Source organism: Diabrotica undecimpunctata, chromosome 3, assembly GCF_040954645.1.
Source record: "Diabrotica undecimpunctata isolate CICGRU chromosome 3, icDiaUnde3, whole genome shotgun sequence".
NCBI classification, from domain to species: Eukaryota; Metazoa; Arthropoda; class Insecta; order Coleoptera; family Chrysomelidae; genus Diabrotica; species Diabrotica undecimpunctata.
The window spans coordinates 101,182,113-101,203,216 of NC_092805.1; the positions used below are offsets into that span (position 1 = coordinate 101,182,113).

General features: G+C 32.0%; 1 protein-coding gene across 1 annotated transcript in view; it reads left to right on the forward strand.

The window, feature by feature from the left end:
- The window catches only part of Tsf2 (transferrin 2), a 56,788-nt gene that overhangs the window by 12,931 nt on the left and 22,753 nt on the right, over positions 1 to 21,104 (forward strand). Inside the window, exons 4-5 of the mRNA XM_072526416.1 lie at positions 2,815 to 3,109; positions 15,913 to 16,634. Of these exons, the coding sequence (XP_072382517.1) occupies positions 2,815 to 3,109; positions 15,913 to 16,634 (1,017 nt within the window). The remainder of the gene's footprint in view (positions 1 to 2,814; positions 3,110 to 15,912; positions 16,635 to 21,104) is intronic.

The window sequence follows — 21,104 nt, forward strand, 5'->3', positions numbered from 1 at the left end:
GGAAATGCTCAGGAAGATGCATATTGATGGCAAGGATCTGCACATAATAACCAGTCTCTATTGGAATCAAAGTGCTGAGATAAAGATGGGCAACTTACACAGTGGGAAGATAGATATTAAAAAGGGTGTACGACAGGGATGCGTCCTCTCGCCGCTCCTGTTCAATATATACTCTGAACAAATCTTCAGAGAAGCACTGGGAGAAGTTTCGGAGGGTATCAAAGTAAACGGAGAGGTAATCAATAATATTAGATATGCTGACGACACAGTTATTATCGCAAATGACTGCAACGAGCTTCAAAGACTCATGCAAAGCATACACACAGCAAGTCAAGAATATGGTTTAGAACTCAATACAACCAAAACTAAATGCATGCTCATCAGCAGAACACAACAACCTCCGATGCAATTGACATTAAACAACCGAAAAATAGAACAAGTGGAGACATACACATACCTTGGAACCACAGTCAACACAAAATGGGACCAGTCAACAGAAATAAGATCACAAATTGAAAAAGCGCGAAACGCGTTCAACAATATGAAAAAGTGGTTCACAAGCAAAATCTCAATGGAACTAAAATTAAGACTGGTCAAGTGTTATGTCTTCCCGGTCTTGTTCTATGGAGCAGAGGCATGGACCACAACGGAAGCCACCCTGAAGAAACTAGAATCCTTTGAGCTGTGGATATATCGCCGTATTCTTCGGATATCCTGGACAGACCACATCACTAACGTGGAAGTAATGCAGAGAATAGGCAAAAGCAAAGAAATAATCTTCACCGTAAAGAAACGGAAGCTTGAGTACTTCGGACATGTCATGAGGCATACTAAGTACCGGCTGCTACAGTTAATAGTCCAAGGAAGAATCGGCAGTAGGAGGGGACCGGGAAGAAGACGACACTCATGGATGCATAACCTGCGACAATGGTTCGGACTAACATCGACCGAACTGTTTAGAGGTGCCGTAAATAAAGTCAAAATAGCCTTGTTAATAGCCAACGTCCGAAACGGATAGGGCAAAGGAAGAAGAATAGCCAGGTACAGAGCCTAAAACTTGGATATGAACGAAAGAAATATCAGAAATACTTTAAGTGACACAGAGAACAATGGGAAAGATGATGCTGAACATATTTTTATGAGACAAAAGAGGAAAGGAGTTAATAAGAAACAAAGAGTAAGAGATAACCAAAAGAGTCACAAAACCAAAGTGGGATTTGAGAGGTTATTGCAAGATGAGAGGATAGAAGATGGAGTACAAAACTTAAATAGTATCCATATCTGCGAAAAAGGTATCAAAGAAGCATTAAGGTAGATTCTAGGCTAGTATGGAAATGCCGAGAACTCGACAGACTAACGTTATACAACTAGTAGGGATTCCAGGTCACTGGGCCCATCTAAACATTTTATATTTATTTCGGATCTAGGACTTTTCCATTGGTCCTTTGCGGCATGCGGTCATGTTTCAACCAATAGGCGGCGAGGTGCTAAACACGTATATGGAATGTGACTTTGTTACAAAATTCATATGCACAATGTTAAATATTTGTAGACCAAAAAAGACGACTTTTTCTTAAAATCAGTTAAAAGGATTTTAAAATTTGTTTTTTTTTTTATTTAATTAATGGCTTTTGATAACTTGATCCATTCAGGCACGATAATGTATTTGACTACTTGAATTTGTTAATGATGTATTGACCTATTGCATTTGTTAACAAAATAGTACTTCGCCTAGAAATACATTAAAAATATATTGTAAACATTAGTATCACAAGAATCAGTAGATTGACAAGAACCATACTTTCATTCATTTAGAAACAACAAGGGATTACATGATATGGGGATACTTTTCACGCTAAGGTACCTTCCATAGCGACTTTATTACTACGCAAGACAGGCAATGGCTAGGAGGTAAATATATAACATAAGGATAGAACAGAGAGAACAAAGTTAGATTTATACATTCACATTACACATAAAATATTTGTGAATGTATTCTTAAAGAAAACTAAAAGAACGCAATAGGAAATAAAACAAAATATATTTAAATAACATTTGAAATGTTTAAAATGTAATATTTATGCGAAATTCAATGTCCTTCGCCATGTTTAGTTGCATTTTACCTTTTAGCTTTTTAACCTTGTTTTTAGAGAGTTCGTCTTTAACTGGTCATCCAACTGGTAATCTTTTCGACCCTCTAGTAACTCCCAACTTTCTTCGGCTGATTGAAGTTGGTTGCACTCTTATATTGGCCTTGTGTTCAAATCGCATTGCCGAGAAACTTCCTGCCGTGTTTAAAAAACTTTCCCAAGTCGTTTTGGTTTTAATATGGGATAATCTTTCGTGCAATAATTTTAACGTTGATGAATCAGTTCCAAATTAACATTTTTATTACGGATGGATTCTATCTTGCTGAAAAGATGGAACCACATATTTCGAATATCCATTTCGAGTAAAATATCGCTAAGCGTGTACAATTGCAGTGATAGAGTCGCACGGCGCGTAGAAATCTTTGTTTAAACTAAAAACTATGTATTACTATTTAAATGGGAATATGCCACAATTAAAGGTTAAAGTACGTTTATTGACGTTTCAATTTCCACTTCGGAAATCGTTCTCAAAATAAAACATTAGTAAATTGTATTTTGAGAACGATTTCCGAAGTGGCAATTGAAACGTCAATAAACGTACTTTAACTTTTAATTGTGGCTTATTCCCATTTAAATAGTAATTACTTTAAAATGCCACAAGAAAATAGCTTCAGAACAATAATTTGAATGTGATATTTTATTTTATTCATTTATATTTTTACAGCTTCTGAATGAAGGCGGTATGGATATTATAGATTGTAATAACCATGTAAAATCTGCCATCAACTATTTTGGTCCATCTTGTGCTGTCAACTGTCTCACAGATCAATACAACCCAATCGGAGATAATTCTGATAAGCTGTGCCAATTGTGTGTCGGTAAAATACCCGGAGGAAGATGTACCGATTCCGATCCATATGCAGGGTATGAAGGAGCTTTTAGGTGTCTGCTAGAAGCGGGAGAAGTTGCATTTATGAAACATAACACCATACCTGAGCTTTTGGATGGACTTGAATTTGGTAAATACTTTTTAAATTACTCACAATTCACAAAAAGTAAACGTAAAAGCTTCTTGCACTACAATAATATATAATAATATAACAAATATAATATTATAATAATACTACAAACAATTATGTTCTCCGCTTTATGAAATCCCTATCAGTGCGCTTATGAAACCGACTTACAGATAACAGAAAATAAAATAGCTACCCGAAACAATGGCGTTGTTGCCAGTTACATCGCCTTAATTTACGACTACAATGTTGAGATCTCAGACATTATCTACCGTTACACAAAGATATAAACTACAGCATTGCAGATAATAATATAACATATAATATTATAATACTACAAACAATTCTGTTCTCTGCTTTATGGAACCCCTGTCAGTGCACTTATGAAACCGACTTACAGATAACAGACAATAAAATACGTACCTGAACAATGGCGTTGTTGCTAGTTATATTGCCTTAATTTGCGACTACGTTGTTGAGATTTCAGACATTATCTACCATTAGAGAAAGATATAAACTACAACATTGCAGATAACTTCAAGTTAAATCATACACGCTGACAACGTTACATTTTCCGTAGAACCCAAATCTTTGCCAAAACATTTGAACAGTTTAAAAATAGACCAGTCAAATTATTGAAATGAATTTCATATAAAATGAGATCTCTTCTATCTGAACTTATATTCTATGAACAGTCAGAAGAAGTTTTTTTATCAATTTTTAAGAAGTTAAACAGATTCTGCAATAATCCACTAATTTGTTATATTAAATAATAATTAAATTTTCTCCTGTTTTCGGAACAAAAATATTTTTTTCTAAAAGGTAAACGTCCAATTTTACTGGCCTGTAAAAAAATCATTAAAACATGAGTCACTTGCTATAATTTTGGTACTTTACTGTAATTTCAGGTCCTTTATTCATTAAAAGCTGTAATCCTTCAGCAGTGTCGGCAAAAATAACGGTGTTATCGGTATATCTGAAATTTTGTACTCATTCGCTATTTACTAATATTCCCGCTTCCATGTTATACATCTTGGGAATAGCACGTGTATGTTGAATAGGGCATCCCGTGTTCCCAGACCTTTCTAAAACCAAATTGTGTTGGCGATACTTGTTCGTCGCAGGTTTTGCATTAACTTTGATGTATGATTTTTAGAAAGAGTTTCAACAAGTGACTCATGAGACTTATTGTTCTGTAATCACTGCACTTTTCCACGCCTTACTTTTTACTGTAAATTCTGATCTCAACCATTCTTTGGGTATTTTCCAGCGTTATATATCTCATTGAAAATGGTAGTTATAATTCTTTCCTGAAGTTCTCATCGAAAAATTTAATTATGTCTGACCAAATTTCATCTGGACCACAAGATTTTTCATGTTTAGAGGGTATCATTGCTACTTCCACTCCCTCTAAAAGGATGTCCGTACCTGTTATGGTTGAGTTATTTGTTGTTCTCCTCTTTGATCTAAGAACAATCCTTTTATGTAATTTTTCCATGTTAATTTGATTTGTTCGATATCTACAATTATTTCTCCTGTAACCACTGAACGACCCATCAGAAACGGTGGGTGCCAATGGGTAACAATATAACTACCTCCGAAAATTGGGAGCCAATGTGTAACCTTTAAGGTGTAGGTTGTCACAAACTTCAATAAAACCCACAACTTTCTTTGGGAGCCAATTGTTACGCCCCGTTTAGCTCAGTCTCTCAGGTGTTAAAACGTCTTATCTTAGAAATTAATATAAAAAATGAGTTTGACTAGGACAAATAAACCAAGATATTAACTAATCATATTTATTGTACATTAATAAATATAAAAATTGAAAATTTTAATATTAAAGACTAAAATAAAATAAAACAAATCTTGCCTATAAGCTTTACATAAAGATTTTTAAATGATACTTAAGGGGGTATGTTCACACCGCAGTTAAAATGAGTGGCATTCAAATAAACTAACGTTTAACAATTCTTAGTAGATGGCAGCACGTGCATCATATTCTAATATTTTGATTTTCCCGAAATTTAATTCTCTGAACAGCAACATTGTTGCCAACGAGGTCAAGTACTGAGACTTATAATATGATATACGATCGGCACAATCGGTACAGTTCGCTCTCAATCGGCAGTCTTCTTCAATGTAAGTTGAAATTAGCTATTATTTGAAGTTTCACCAATTCTGATTTTTGGATTGGATCATTCGATATATTTTTTTATTTTTATATCGTGTTGTGTTGTTGTTCATTTACCTTTGAAGTTAAGTTGCTGTTTTTATTTCGAGTGTTGTTTTTTTAGTTTTATAAACATTTTAAATAGTGCTTATCAAATACTACATACATGATACTACATTCCCAGGCGAAAAAGTCGTAAAATTCAATTGCCTCACACCAGCACTCAGCTGGATTAGGGCATTTTTTAAGTACCTAAACATATTAAGTAGTTACTTGACATTTATCCTACTATAACTATACACAAAACGTTCATTCAGTTGGAAATATTTTATTACTTATTTCAGGCGACAATTCTGAATTATTTACCTGACGAAGAATATTTATTCCAAACTGATAAAGAAATTTGGAGTTGTTTGAAAAACAGGTAAATAATGATCAAAAAAGGGATTATGCTAATTGGACTATTTATTTATAAGAACAGTATTTATAAGAAATCTAAAATTCGTTAGTCAGTTGAAAAACAGCGTCACTACAATAACATTTTTTTTTCATATCGAATATCAACAGGGGAAGTTTTTTCCTCAGTAAATTTCAGACTTTCATCTCATTTCTAATTATGACTCAAGTAAATTTCAATAATCTTCTTCACTTACGGAAATAATTAATCGACAAACTTTAATCGATCATTACATAATATTGTTTTGTCTATAAAAATTAAATTAGTTAAAAAGTGAATAAAACTGGAATTGTTTTTATGTTTATGTATTATGTAAAAACCAGTATAATCCCGCAGTAAACTTTACTGACCACAGTTTGACTTTCCACCACGATTATATAACGTCAGGGTGCCAAGTATAAAAATGGTATACTTGAATATTTAAGACATTGTGACGTTATACAATCATGATGAAACATTGAAAGTCAAACGAAGCCAAAATATTAACTGGGAGGGGTCGCATTGCTAAACAAAACCACGTGATTCCTCGTGATTACCATGGTTACTGCATAACCCATAGACAATTGGCATAACCACAAAACTAGTTTTCAATGTTTTGCAGATTTTTACAACATCAACAAAATCCCTAGTTTGCAGCTTTTAATCGTAATTTTATCTTTAGGTACAGTTAATTTAAAAATTACGGCAGTATGGATAACGAACATTTGCTTAAAATGGAGGTTTTTGGATAGTTAATCATTTAACGTAGTTATTTTGTACCTAAATTCAAAAATTATTACACAATACCAATTTTTAGGCACGTTCCCACGTAAGTTATGACATGGATTCATTTAAGTACAGTTATGACAAAATTACTGTTTTCTTTGGAAATTTTAACTAGATATCATTAAAATAGTAAGTTTACAGTTTACATTCATAATCATAAATTGAAGATTTGTTTTGAAATAGTGACGATAACTGTACCTAAAAAGTATATAAATTTTAACATTATGACATACCACCTTAAGTATGGCTTCAGATGTTGTCTTCAAGTACCTGGACAGGATTGCAGTAGAATGTAGTGATTAGTTGCTGATGTATACTTTCATGTTCTAGATATCTTCAGGTGGCCATTGGATTCTAAATATCACCTTCAGTTATTGCTGCATAGTATAACAAATGCTGCGGAATTCTTCACCCAAAAAGGTGGACAAAAATTAGGCCAAAAAAACTAGAAAAAGTAACCGTGTTGCACGTGTTTTAAAATATTTCCTTGTCATATGAAATTTTAAAATAATTACGATATTAATATATATATATATATATATATATATATATATATATATATATATATATATATATATATATATATATATATATATATATATATATATATTCAGGGATTCTACAGTATTCACTGCCTTCCCTCGCTCAACCGTTTCCATCTCTCTCTGTTGTCCCATTCTCCATCGTTTAGACCTCTCTTACACATGGCGTCGTCTACTTCGTTCCTCCAGGATTTTCGGGGTCGTCCTCTTTTCCTCCTTCCTATGGGGCTCCATTCGGTTATTCTCTTTATCCATCTGCTGTCACTAGTTGTTCTTACATGTCCATACCACTTTAGTCTTTTTTGTTCTATGTATGTTAGTATGTCTGTTTCTATTGACGTTCTTTGCTTTATTTCGTCATTACTTCTCCTATCCATTCTTGTTACTCTGCAGCATCTTCGCAGGCATTCCATCTCTGTTGCTACTATCTTACTGCTGTTTTTCTTGTTTATGATCCAATTTTCAGCCCCATATGTCATAATACTTCGCACTAATGTTTTATAAATCTGTGTTTTTGTCTTCATATTTAGGTGTCTATCCCAGCTCTGGGATGTTGGCACCTCATTGATCGAATTTCGTAAAAATAATTATACCGTCTGAATGGTCACGTTTTGGTCACAAATGGTCAGTTGGTTTCAGCTTTTGGTCAGTTCTGGTTAATTTTTTATTAAGGGTTGAAAATTTTCAAGGACAAAAAAAGATGTTGGCACCTCATTGAACGAAATCTATAAAACAAATTATTGTATTCGATAGAGATTAAAATGCTGACAAATGGTCAGATATATTGAGCGTTTGGTCAGTTTGCTTTTGGGGTGAAAATAATTAATAAAGTTGCAATAACCTTAGCACGCAAGCGCAGTCCATTAAAAATTTTAAAAATACCAGGATTGCAGTGCCTTGCCGCAATAAACATTTTAAAAATACTAGGAGAACAGTAGGTTCCCGGGTTTTCCTAAATCACTATGTTACAGCTAGTATTTCTGAAATATAATTATACCATTCGAAAGATCACAAATTAATCTCCAATGGTCAGATATTTCCAGAAATTGGTCAGTTCTAGGTAATTTTTTATTAATTATTGAAAATTTTTCAAGGACAGTCTGATATTGGCTTCTTGTTAAAATATTAAAATTTTTACAAGACACCAATTCGTACAGTGTTGCGCGATTTAGAATAAGAGATGAATTGTAAATTTTCACCCAGAAACATTCTTTAGATTCTAATCACAGGAAGCGGTTATAGTACAATTTGTTGATATCTAGACAGTGTAACAGTTGTAAGTGATAATACGAATTCTAATATATTTCTTTGTTTTGGATATTGGACCCAATTAATAGTAATATATTCCAACGGGATTAACTTGGCTGATAGGTTTGGCAAATACGCATCCTAAGACACATGTTCTCAAATATACACCGTTGTCACGTCTAAAAATTAGTTTTTCTCGTCTAATATCATTGTTATATTTTTGTAGAATATCCAATTTGTAATTTTTAAATCTGATCTGATTTTTATACCATCATTTTATTTATTCTTTTATTATAAAAATGTAAAAAAAATATAACTTAGACGCACAAATTGACAACAGTTGTAATTGAGAAAATTGGGAAGAGTTATTAAAGATCCTTGAAATCAAGTGTCCTGCGACATACTGTATTCTGATTCAAGTGTTCTGCTACTGTTTTCTACTTGGATTTTCAGTTAAAAATTCACATTAGCTAAGGTCTCCCTAGATTCTCTTACGTTAGGTTGCGCAGTTGTAATTATTTTTATCATAACAGGAGTGTCTTAAGCAGGAATCAGATAGCTCGTGGAATGATACTCTTCGCTTCTGCAAAGAGAAACGATATTAAAACGAGAAACGATATCGATATTAGCGATCCGAAAAGAGACAACAGTTGGCACCCCACGTTATTGTGAAATTAGTAAATATTTGCTTTTTGGTAAATCCATTCGACCCATCCCAAAATGTAGTCGGACCATTCCAATGGTCAGTATCTAGGGTTAAGTCTGTTGTACGCCATCCATCAGTATTGGTGGTAAAAATTTAATTAAGTTGGGTAATTTATACAATAATAAAAATTCCAACACAAGTTTGTTGTTATAATTGGATATGCAGTGCCTTAGCTTCTGATTTTTTTGAACTGGATCGATTTGCCGACAAACAACAGAATAGCACCCGCCAGCTATAAATAGACAGTTTTGTCCTATCACAGGAATCGTAAACCACAAATGTTGAGAAGAAATACGGTATTCCACGTTGTGTTTGTTCTCGTCTTTATATTCTTTCTTTTTCTATTCCGTATTTTCTATTTCTCTTCGCCGATGAAGAACGCCACTTCACGTTCTGTGAGACCGCTCCTTTACAGGAGTATGCTTGTAACTTTTAAATTTGTAACACTTTAATAGAGACGGGAATACAAGTAATGTTGTTTTGTATATGTTGTTGTCAATAATGTAAAATTAAAGCTTTATTCTTCATTAACCGTATAAAGTTCTTGATACATAAGATTAGATTAAAGTTCAGTCATAGAGGGCTGTTTTGTATTTGTGAGACAGATTGCTCGCCCATAAACAGCATGATGAAGCAGTGCAATATAATTATAAAAAGTAGTAAAATAACATAAATATCTTCAACACCAACACCAAAGCCATTAAATCTAGCTATCTACCGGCTTCGACCTCTATATCATAGTGTGTATGTCTAGCATAGATACATGGAAGTCTTTATGTACTTGTATGTGTATATATTCACATATATGTGTGTACCTATATGTATTTATTTTTTTCTACATGTGTGTATCTGAAATTTCTACTTGTTTTTATTCTGTAAAATGTGTTTTTGTTGTAAAGTATAAATAAATAATTTACTATTTTTGTTGGTAATAAGCCACAATTTTACTTAAAAATAAGTTTGTTTTATGTTTTGATTTTCACTTCGTTCGAAAATTTCGAAAATCGTTCTCAAAATACGGTTTCCGAAGTGGAAATAAACTTATTTTAAAGTAAAATTATGGCTTATTCCCAACAAAAATAGTAAATTACATTAAGATGCCACAAGAAAATAGCTTCAGAACAATATTCTTATTCATATTTAATACTAGTATGTATACTAGATACATGAGATCAAGGTCACGTGTTTGATAGCATGTACGTAAATATATTTAACAAACATTAAAATCATTAATAAATGTTAAAGTTGTATGTACAATGAATAAAACAATAATGGAAGCCATCTAGCTATACTATTATATAATATTTACTTAAAAATTAAAGTTTAGTTTTAGTTTAGTCTTTAATCTTTAAGTTTAAAGAAATATTGAAAGACAACCAACACTGTACGCGTCAGCTGTTCTAATTTCATCATTCTCAATCTCATTGCGGAACACTGCCCTAATATCATCTGTGTAGTGTTCCGTAATGAAGATTGGTTCATTTTTACTTGTATAGAAGCATGCGCATACTCTTTGATACTAAAATAGGAACAGCTGATTTATACAGTGTTGTTAGTCTCTCAATATTTCTTTAAACCAATATAAAATTGCTTTACATAAATTACATTTTTAAGTACTTAAATATTTAAATATTATATAATAGCATATCTCGTGGCTTTGATTAATGTTTTATTCATTTTACATACAACTTCAACATTTATTAATGATTTTAATATTCGTTGGATATATTTGCGTAGATAAAAATAAAAATACAAAACGATCTAAGTAACCTTGATCTCAAAAAACTGGATCAAGACTTAAAAAAATACAACTAAAATGAGGAAAGATGAGCTGATCATGTAACTGTGTATCTACTAATATCCAGTTAATGCAATACATTATTTTTGTTGGGAATAATTTGACTTTTGAGAACAATTTTCGAAGTGGAAATCGAAACATAAAATAACTTATTTTAAAGTGAAATTGTGACTTATTCCCAACAAAAATAGTAAATTATTTATTTATGTTTTAGAACAAACATATTTTAGAGAATAAAAACAAGTAGGAATTATACATACACATAAAACAATATATATACAGACACACACACATACACGTAGGTACATAAAAACATCCATGTATCTATCCTAGACATACACACTATGATATAGAGGTCGAAGCAGGTAGAAAGCTAGATTTAACGGCTTTGGTGTTGGTGTTAAAGATATCTATGTTGCTATCTTTTAGAATTATATTTTATTACCTTATAATGCTGTTTATGGGCGAGCAATCCGTCTCACAAATGTGAATGGAAATTTTTAACTGAAAATTGAAGTAGAAAATTTTAAAACTTGTTAAAACGGTTGAGAAACCAGTTCAGTATAAAGTTAAGACTAAGTTTATTTTGTTCTAAAAGTGAATATAATTACAGTTTACATTGTACTAATCTCAAGTTCCTGTAAATGACAGATGGTGCTAATATTTAAATTTGTTTAGTTGATATCAATATTTTAACAACCCCACTTATGAATTAAACAAAATTTATAGGTTACCTATACCAAACAGTCTCAATAATATATGCAGCTTTTTAGCAACTAGACCTTTAACAGTCAACACATTAGCTGGAGTAACATCAGTAGGCATATATTTTACATTAATTATTGTGTCAGATATTAGGTCTTTCAAACAATGGCATCTTACATCAATACTCTTACTTCTTTTATTATACATTGGATTTGCTGATAGGTTTAATGCACTTTGATTATTATTAAATAAGGTAATACATTCAGTTTTTTCAATTAAATCACTTAGCAAACCCCTAAGAAAAACAGCCTCTGACAAGGCCGTATATTCTGCCTCGTAGCTAGATAAAGATAATGATTTTTAAAAAGAAAAAGACAGTTAAGATTTGATTTCACGTACAGGGCGCCTGTTCATCCGCTTTTACGTATTTCGGCCTAATAGGCCTCATCAGAACGGCTTTCGCAGTCGCTCTTTCGTTAGCGGATGCGCAGGCGCCCTGTACGTGAAATCAAATCTTAACTGTCTTTTTCTTTTTATTCCGATATACTCTGTACGAGTACCAGAAACCAATTCGCTAAGGATTTTGCTTAGTTAAGGAGATATGTTGTGGAATGCAATTTTTAGATTCCCCATGTCTCTAATAACATCTTTATCAACGTCTGTTTTGCCTTGCAATTCTTAGAAGGCACAGATTAAAGCAGAATTCTGAATTTGGTTTCGAAAATTAGTTTACAGATTCTAATGATTTTTGTTTTGCACTTTGCCAAGATATTGTAGAGCCACAAAGCTTAAATACATATCCAGTAAAGGATCTTACAATCTAATATATTGCTTGCCCAATGAGAGAATGTCAATCAAGGAATAATTAATAGTATCTTTTAAATACCTCAATACTCTTTTTGTACATTTTAAATAATACTCAGTATATACATTGTTAAATTGGCTCAAGAAACTGACTGTAAATGATATATCTGTTCTGGCCAAAACAGATAAATACATCAAACTACCAATTACCATCTGATAAGGAAACTTACTATCATCAATTGTTAAAGATAATTTTGTTAAAAATGCGAATTATCAAAAAGAAAGTAAAATAGAGTAAAGTCGCAATGGCACTGGTTTGACAAGTGATAATGTGTATATTATTTTATCTATCGATGCATGCTTTAAAATCTCACACAACTGACACTTTAAACTAGTAGCGTTGAGCGCTTGCTGTTTTTTATTTCATCTTTGATGCCACGTCTTTTTAACAACTGAAACCCTCATTTGTGAATTCAGTTTTTTTAAAGTATCCGTTGAGAACAGCGGCACTAAACGCATGTTTTTCGGATGTTTTAACCTTCCGACATTTATTTTCATAGTAACCGGTTTGTTTACAACAATAACATCTAATTTTCGACAGATCTCTGTCTCTCTTGTTATTCATCTGTCATCACTTCTGTGATTTTCAAACTGTCTATTGTGATTGGTTCTGTTACTAGTACCACTTGCAAACGCACTTACCAACATCACTTTCCATGTCCAATACTTTGTTTTGATTGAATCGGTAGAAATAACAATCCCAACAACATTTTTTAAAGCGTCCCAAATTTCTTTAGAGGTTTTTGCTTGTTTTATATGTATATATAACGATGGATCAAGCAAAAGAACTAACTTGGCTTTAGCTTTTTCTTGTTTGTCTACTTCGGTTTCAGTTCCGTCCAAACACGTGGACAAACCTTCTAGAACAAGATAATTTTGCACTGCGAAACCCAATCATTGTAATTTTCGCGGCCTAATAGCTTTGGCACCGTAGACATGTAATTCACTGCTATTGTGAACCTCAAAACTTCGTTGATCTTATTTACCGACGGAAAAAATGGTCTGAGTCACTATAACCTGTTAAAACTTATAAACGAAACGAACCAGTTGAGTATACGGTTAAGACTACTTTATTTTGTTCCAAAAGTGAATACAATTGACAGTTTATATTGTATCAATCTTAACTTCCTGTAAATGACATATGGCGCTAATATTTAAATTTTGTTTACTTCATATCAATATTTTAACAGTCGCAGAATACTTTAGTCAGAACACAGTATGTCTCAGAACACTTCGAAATTTTCAGATTCTTTAATGACTCTTAGCAATTTTCTTAATTTCAACTGCTATGACTTTGTGCGTCTAAGTAATAGTTTTTTACATTTATTCTAATAAAAGAATAAGTAAAATGACTGCATAAAAATCAGATCAGATTTAAGAATTATAAATTGGATATTCTACAAAAATATAGCAATGATAGACGAGAAAAACTAATTTTTAGACGCGACAACGGTGTATATTTGAGAGCATGTGTATTAAGATGCATATTTGCCAAACCTATCAACGAAGTTAATCCCGTTGGAATACATTTGTATTAATCGTGTCGCAATATCCAAAACAAAGAAATGTATTACAATTCGTATTATCATTAATAACTGTTACACTCTCTAGATATCAACAAGTTTTACTATAACCGCTTCCTATGATTAGAATCTAAACAATGTGTCTGGGTGAAAACTTACAATTCATCACATATTCAAAATCGCGCAACACTGTAAGACTTGGTGTCCTGTAAAAATGTTAAGATTAAGATGAGAAACTAACATCAATTGTCCTTGAAAAATTTTCAATAATTAATAAAAAATTACTTAGAACTGACCAATTTCTGGAAATATCTGACCATTGGAGATTAATTTGTGATCTTTCGAATGGTATAATTATATTTCAGAAATACTAGCTGTAACATAGTGATTTAGGAAAACCCGGGAACCTACTGTTCTCCTAGTATTTTTAAAATGTTTATTGCGGCAAGGCACTGCAATCCTGGTATTTTTAAAATTTTTAATGGACTGCGCTTGCGTGCTAAGGTTATTGCAACTCTATTAATTATTTTCACCCCAAAAGCAAACTGACCAAACGCTCAATATATCTGACCATTTGTCAGCATTTTAATCTCTATCGAATACAATCATTTGTTTTATAGATTTTGTTCAATGAGGTGCCAACATCTTTTTTTGTCCTTGAAAATTTTCAACCCTTAATAAAAAATTAACCAGACCTGACCAAAAGCTGAAACCAACTGACCATTTGTGACCAAAACGTGACCATTCAGACGGTATAATTATTTTTACGAAATTCGATCAATGAGGTGCCAACATCCCAGAGCTGTCTATCCCACCATACTAACCCCAAGTATTTGAATTTATCCTTTCCTTTGATTGTTACGTTGTCATCAATCTGTAGATCTTCTATGTCTTCTTCACTTGTAGATAGGTACTCTGTTTTCGCGAGGTTAATATCTAGGCCAGCCTTGGTATATTCTTCTTGTAGTTTCTTCATCATGTAGCTGAGGTCGTCTTGGTCTTGTGCAATCACTACTTGATCGTCTGCAAAGCTTAACGTATATAGGTATTCGTTCCGTACTGGTACTCCCATGCCTTCGCATTTTCTTTTCCATGTAGTCAAGGCTTTCTCTAAGTATATTTTGAATAGTGTTGGAGATTATATACAATATTAAATAACAAATAGCAAATTGGCAAGGATAAAATGAACATAATTATTATTAAACAAATTCTTCTTCTTCAGTCTGTATTCGTCCACTGCTGGACATAGGCCTCTTCCATTTGCTTCCATTGATTTGATTTCAATGGATGGAGTAAACAAATTAGTTAAATTATATTAAAGATACTAACTGCATATGGGAATAATACATTGAAAAATAAAACGTGGTATGTAGTTTTAGGTTAAGGCAAATACGAAATTATAAACAAAATTATCAACTAGAAATGTAAGTACTTACCTCAGGAAAAGATTTAATATGCAAATGAATTTATTAGCAGAAGCATCCAGCTTAAATAAGCAAAAGACACTATAAAAACCAATCTCCATTTCGTTAGAATTGGAGTGTGACATGACAGGGCAGAATTGTCAACTGACAAATAACGTTCGTCGACTATGTGAGGCATATAAATTTATACGTTCCATGTCTGCCACGTAGAACAGACTGGAGTCTAATACAGTAAATATAACTGAAATAAATGAAGGTTGAAAATGAAAAGTAAAGATTAAATAGGATGTTTAGTTGATTGAAGAATGGAGTGATGAATTGGAACTATTTTTAGAATAAAAATAGTAAAATAAAAGATAAAGTAAATAAATGAATACAATCAAAAGAAATTGAAATAAAATAATTATTAAAAGAAAAATAACAAACATGTGACGTTTATAACGTTACACTCCTTGATCATTTTTTATTTTTCTCTTATGTGTTTAGGTTAATATTGTCTTAATTGGCTTGTGTTCAAAAATCTTTGCAAGAAAAGTTTCAGTGTCTCTAAAGAGTGTTTGAGTAACCAAACAATTTCTAATGTTTTGTTTTTTTTTTGTTTTAGGTGGCCTTACTTTAAACAACTTTGAATTGTTATGTAAAGATGGAAGCAGACGCCCTATAGTAGAGCACCTGTCATGCAATTGGGGAAAAGTTCCATCCGACGCTGTAGTTGTTTCATCGGCTGTTTCTTTTGAGGAGAGGCTAAAACTACAACGATTTTTACAGAAATTTGCCGAACGTTATCCCAAAACTCACAGGAATACTACACAAAGTATTTTCGGAAATCCAAATGAACCAAATCGAAATGTAAATGATCAAAGTAACAATCCCTACGCAACTGATAACAATAATAATAATAATAATAATAGATTTAAAAGACAGGACTATGGAGAATACAATCCGTATACAAGAAATGATGATAACCGAAATCAAAATCCCAACGATGCTTACAACCCTTACACGAGGAACGACGGAGGTTCAAATGTAAACGATCCCTCAAATCCCTATACGAGAAACGATGATACAAATCCTTACACACGCAACCAAAATAATAACGATGCTTTCAATAGAGATCCTTATACAATAAACAGAGATCAGTTTGGAGTTAACATCGATCCTTATGGTAATAACGACAACAGAAATAATTATAATCCTTATTCTTCTGACACAGAATCACCTTATGGTCATTTGCCTAACAAAACTCATAATGTTACTTATTACGAAGTATTCGATTTGTTTGAGTCTAGTCCAAGGTATGGAATACATCTAAATTTAATGTTCCAGGTAAGTTTTATCTTTCATAAATCATATTTTTTACATAGATAAATAGTTTCTTCACGCTATCATACAAGTTATGTACATACACATGTCAAATATAATAGAAATAAATCATTTTACACTTCTTATGGTACCCTATTCAATTAAAGAATGTTGGCGACTATTTTGGAAAATTTTTCTCTATTCTCCGCTGTTCTTACCAGTTCTCCGAAATTTAAACCCGTTCAATCCCGTACATTTCGAATCCAATAGTTTTTTCGTCCCTATTCCGCGTTTTCCTTCAATTTTGTCTGTTATTACGAGTTTGGGGAGGAACTATTTCTGATTCCTTGTCGAAGACAATGTTTTGTTTTCATCATCTCTACTGTACACTGAATTTTTTCAGCAAAATTTATTTAACTTTATTGTAAACTGTAAAAATGGCAAATATTCGATTATCATTGGTGTCTTATTTTAGACAGCAATTCCCAAATTTTCAGGACCATTGCGGCATCTCTCTTCAAAGTGCTCTATCAATCGAGATGAGCTACTAAAATTGCAAACTTGTTCTCTTACTTCAGCTCTTCTTATCAGCTGTTCAAAATTTAGCTCTGTTCATTCTTGGATGTTTCTTAGCCACGATAGTCTTTTCCTTCCTAGGCCCTTCTTTCCCTCGATCTCCTTTCACTATTAGTTGAGCATATTGGTATTTCTCAGTATGTGGCGTAGGTATGATGTTTTTCTAACTTTCACTGTATTGAAAAGTTCTCGTTCCTTGCCTATCCTATGAAGCACTTTGAGGTATGCGATGTCAATGAAATGTTAAGGATTTTTCGGTAGATTCACATTTCAAAGGCCTCCAGTTTATTTAAGATTGATGCTATTAAGTGTCCTTGTTTCAGCTGCATAGAGGAGAGTCAACCAAACGTAGAATTTTGATAAATGCATTCGAGTTTCGAGTTTTATTCTAGAATCACAGGAGTCTTTTGATTTTTTTGAAAGATTTTCTGGCCTGTTCTATTTTCAATCTTATTTCTAGATCAGGATTTAGACTGCTATCGATCCAACATCCAGGTACTGGAACTTGTTGACCTGTTCTAAAATGTCCCCTTTTATTGTGCAGGGTTGAGATACATTTTGGTTTTTTCGGATTGACATCACTTTGGTTTTCATAATGTTTATTTTCATACCAAATTGCACACAGAACGCGTTGGTTCTGATGCTGTTGATATTAACGCCATTCACCTTGACTCCAGCGCCTTTGTAAATAGAAATTCGAAATAAAATTAAATAGCAGGGGTGAAAAAACACATCCCTGTTTGACTTCACTCCTAATTTCTACTGCGGGCGTGGAACTTTTGATCTGGGCTCCAATACAAGTTTTTTAGTAGTTTGATGTACTTCCCATCTAAACCGACTTCTTGTAAACATTCTGATAGTAGGTTGTCTTACTCTATCAAATGCTTTTTCAAGTCTAAGAAGCATACTAATATATCTTTCTGTTGGTCGTAGCATTTTTGAGCCAGTACTAATAAACTTAACAGGTCTTCTCTCGTTCCCATGCTGGCTCTTAATTCAAACTGATCGTCTCCGATGAATGTTTCGCACTTTTTATAGATTCGATTATGTTCGACTTTTACTATACTCGGGCCGCTGAAAAGATGGAATCCAAGGTCGCATGATCACTCAATGCAAGCATCGTCAGTCGGTCAAAACTAGACCTTCTGAGAAACTGTTTACACCGTCATTATTTGTGTTGACAACTTCCGCTGTCTGGAGAATTTTGTTGGCAGTGCTAAAAATTGTTTGTAGAGTTTACGCGTACGTATATTAATTTGTATTAATTTTATTGTGAGTTCGGTTTATTAACGATTTTATTAATTGTGTCTTACGTTTATTAAATATGGATGTAAACACTCTTTCACCTCCAAGAAAAAGATCAAAAAAAAGACATTTAACTATTGAGGAAAAAGGTGTAATAATGAATGACATAAAAAAGCATCCCAAGAATTAGCAGAACAGGGAAATATTGTAAAATTCACTGCTGAGGCTACAGGTAACTATTAGCATTATTATGTCAACAATATTGTTAATTATATTTTTAAATTTTAGGTGTCACCAAGTCATCAGTGTATAATGTTTTACAAGAACATCGTCAAAATAATGGTGAATTTAGACCACCAAAACCATATTCTAGAGGAAACAAAGTGCTCGATACAATTACAGATGAGCATAAGAACATGATTCGTCGGATAGTTCACAGTTTCTTCTTCGATAATGAGCTTCCAACAATCCAAAAGATTATGAAGAAAATTTCTGAAAATCCTCATGTCCCTGATCTAAAGAAGACTACTTTGGGAAAAGTATTGAAATCAATTAATTTTCGGTGAGAATGATTTTTAATGTTAGTAATAGTGATGTAACGAATATTCGTACTCGTATTGTATTTTCGCATTCGCACTCGAATTTGCGAAATTTAATGCGAATGTTTTACGAATATGAATACGCTGTTTATTGAAGTCGATTTGTTTTTACACGGTCTATTATAGTATAATTATTTTAAAACTATTTTATTTTGCAGCTTTAAGAAACGATGCCGCAATAGTGTCTTAAAGGAAAAAAATGAGATCATATCGTGGAGGCGTCGATACTTGCGATGTATAAAGCAGTATAAACAGGAAAATCGAAGTATCTTCTATCTAGATGAGACTTGGATCAACGCTGGCCATACTGTTGATAAAGTTTAGACTGATATGTCAATTACCAGTGCTCGACAAGCACATCTGGAAGGCTTATCTACAGGACTGAAACATCCTTCTGGAAAAGAAAAAAGACTTATTGTCTTACATATCGGCTCTAAAGACGGGTTTGTCGAAAATGGAGCCCGGACATAGTTTAATTCAAGAAATCGACTCTGTTCACAGTAAAATAGAAAAGTATTTAAAACATAGGACAATATACAGCCCTGTTTCACTCTTAAGACACCTCTACTACTAACTAAAAAAAGATTTTTTAAATTTTCAAACAGTAAGCCAAACTCTAAATTTTAAAGATCTGCATTTTACTAAAGTTAATCAAATTAACTATAAAAAAGATGACCCCTTGCATATTAGTTTTAAATGTGATTTTAATAAAAATGACAATGTTACTTTTATTAGAATTAATAAACATAAGACACGCGGCTCTGCTAAAAAACAGGACAAAAACGATCATAATATTATTATTAACTTTTCCATGGTAAAGGTTATTACCGAAAAACCTACAGTCGACGCTAAAAAAATAAAGCATATCGTGTCTATGTTTGCCTACATGCCTGAGTTTGACAAAATATTGTACAGAACAATATTTTCTTCACTAAATAAATGATTTTCTTTCTTCCAACTGCAATTATTTCTTTCAATTACGTTATGAGTAGGTACCTACGAAGAATATTTAACTTTTATTTACTGTTTGTTTCACATACACATGTTTTAATTATTAATAAATTTTAAAAGCAAAAAGGAGTTTTCTTTTTGATGTACCCTTGTATTTTTTTAAAGTTGCAGTAATATAAGATTAGAAATAATGTAATAAACTGTGATCTAATTGTAGAATGATACATATAAGATATATAGAAACACAAACTAAAATATTTTACTTAAAACGTTATAAAATAATTCAGTTTTGTACTTCATTGCATATGGAACAAATGTGCAAATTCCTGTACTAATTTTACTTTTTGTTCCATAAGCAAAGGTTTTTATTTTTTTTTCAAATTTAAAAAGAGTCAGTAAAAATTTGAAGGCATAATCCAACACACCATTTTAAATATTTTTTTCAGAATTAACATCATTTTCCTGAGTTTTAAAATAAACGAGTAAATATTACCAAAATATTTAAATGTAAATATCTCAAAATGAGAATTTGGCATATGGAACAAATAAGTACTAGCCCGACGATATATATATATATATATATATATATATATATATATATATATATATATATATATATATATATATATATATGTATATATATATATATATATATATATATATTATATGTATATATATGTATATATTATTATGTATTAATTATAATTATTGTGAAATTCTTGACATTTACTCTTACAATTATTAATTTCTTTACTAAATTTAAATTTTGCTATAATATTCATCGAAACAGAAACGTGTTTTTCAATCATTTAAATCATATATTTCTTTGTCAACCGATTCTTGCAAATAAAGATATTCTATTCTATTTAAACGAATCGCATTCCATCGAATTTATAAAGCGAATTTATCTCTTAATTTTATTTAAATTTAATTTTTGACATATTTATATAAACTTTTTTATTTGTCCACCCTATAAAAGTTGAAAAATGAATTTAAATCTATACACAAAAGCCAATAAAATGTTTAAATTTAATGCAAATCAATAACCTGTAAAAAACGGTATAAATATATTATAGCGAGTGTTAGTTCGTTTTTGTTGAGCGGTGTAAACGTGGGAAAAGTG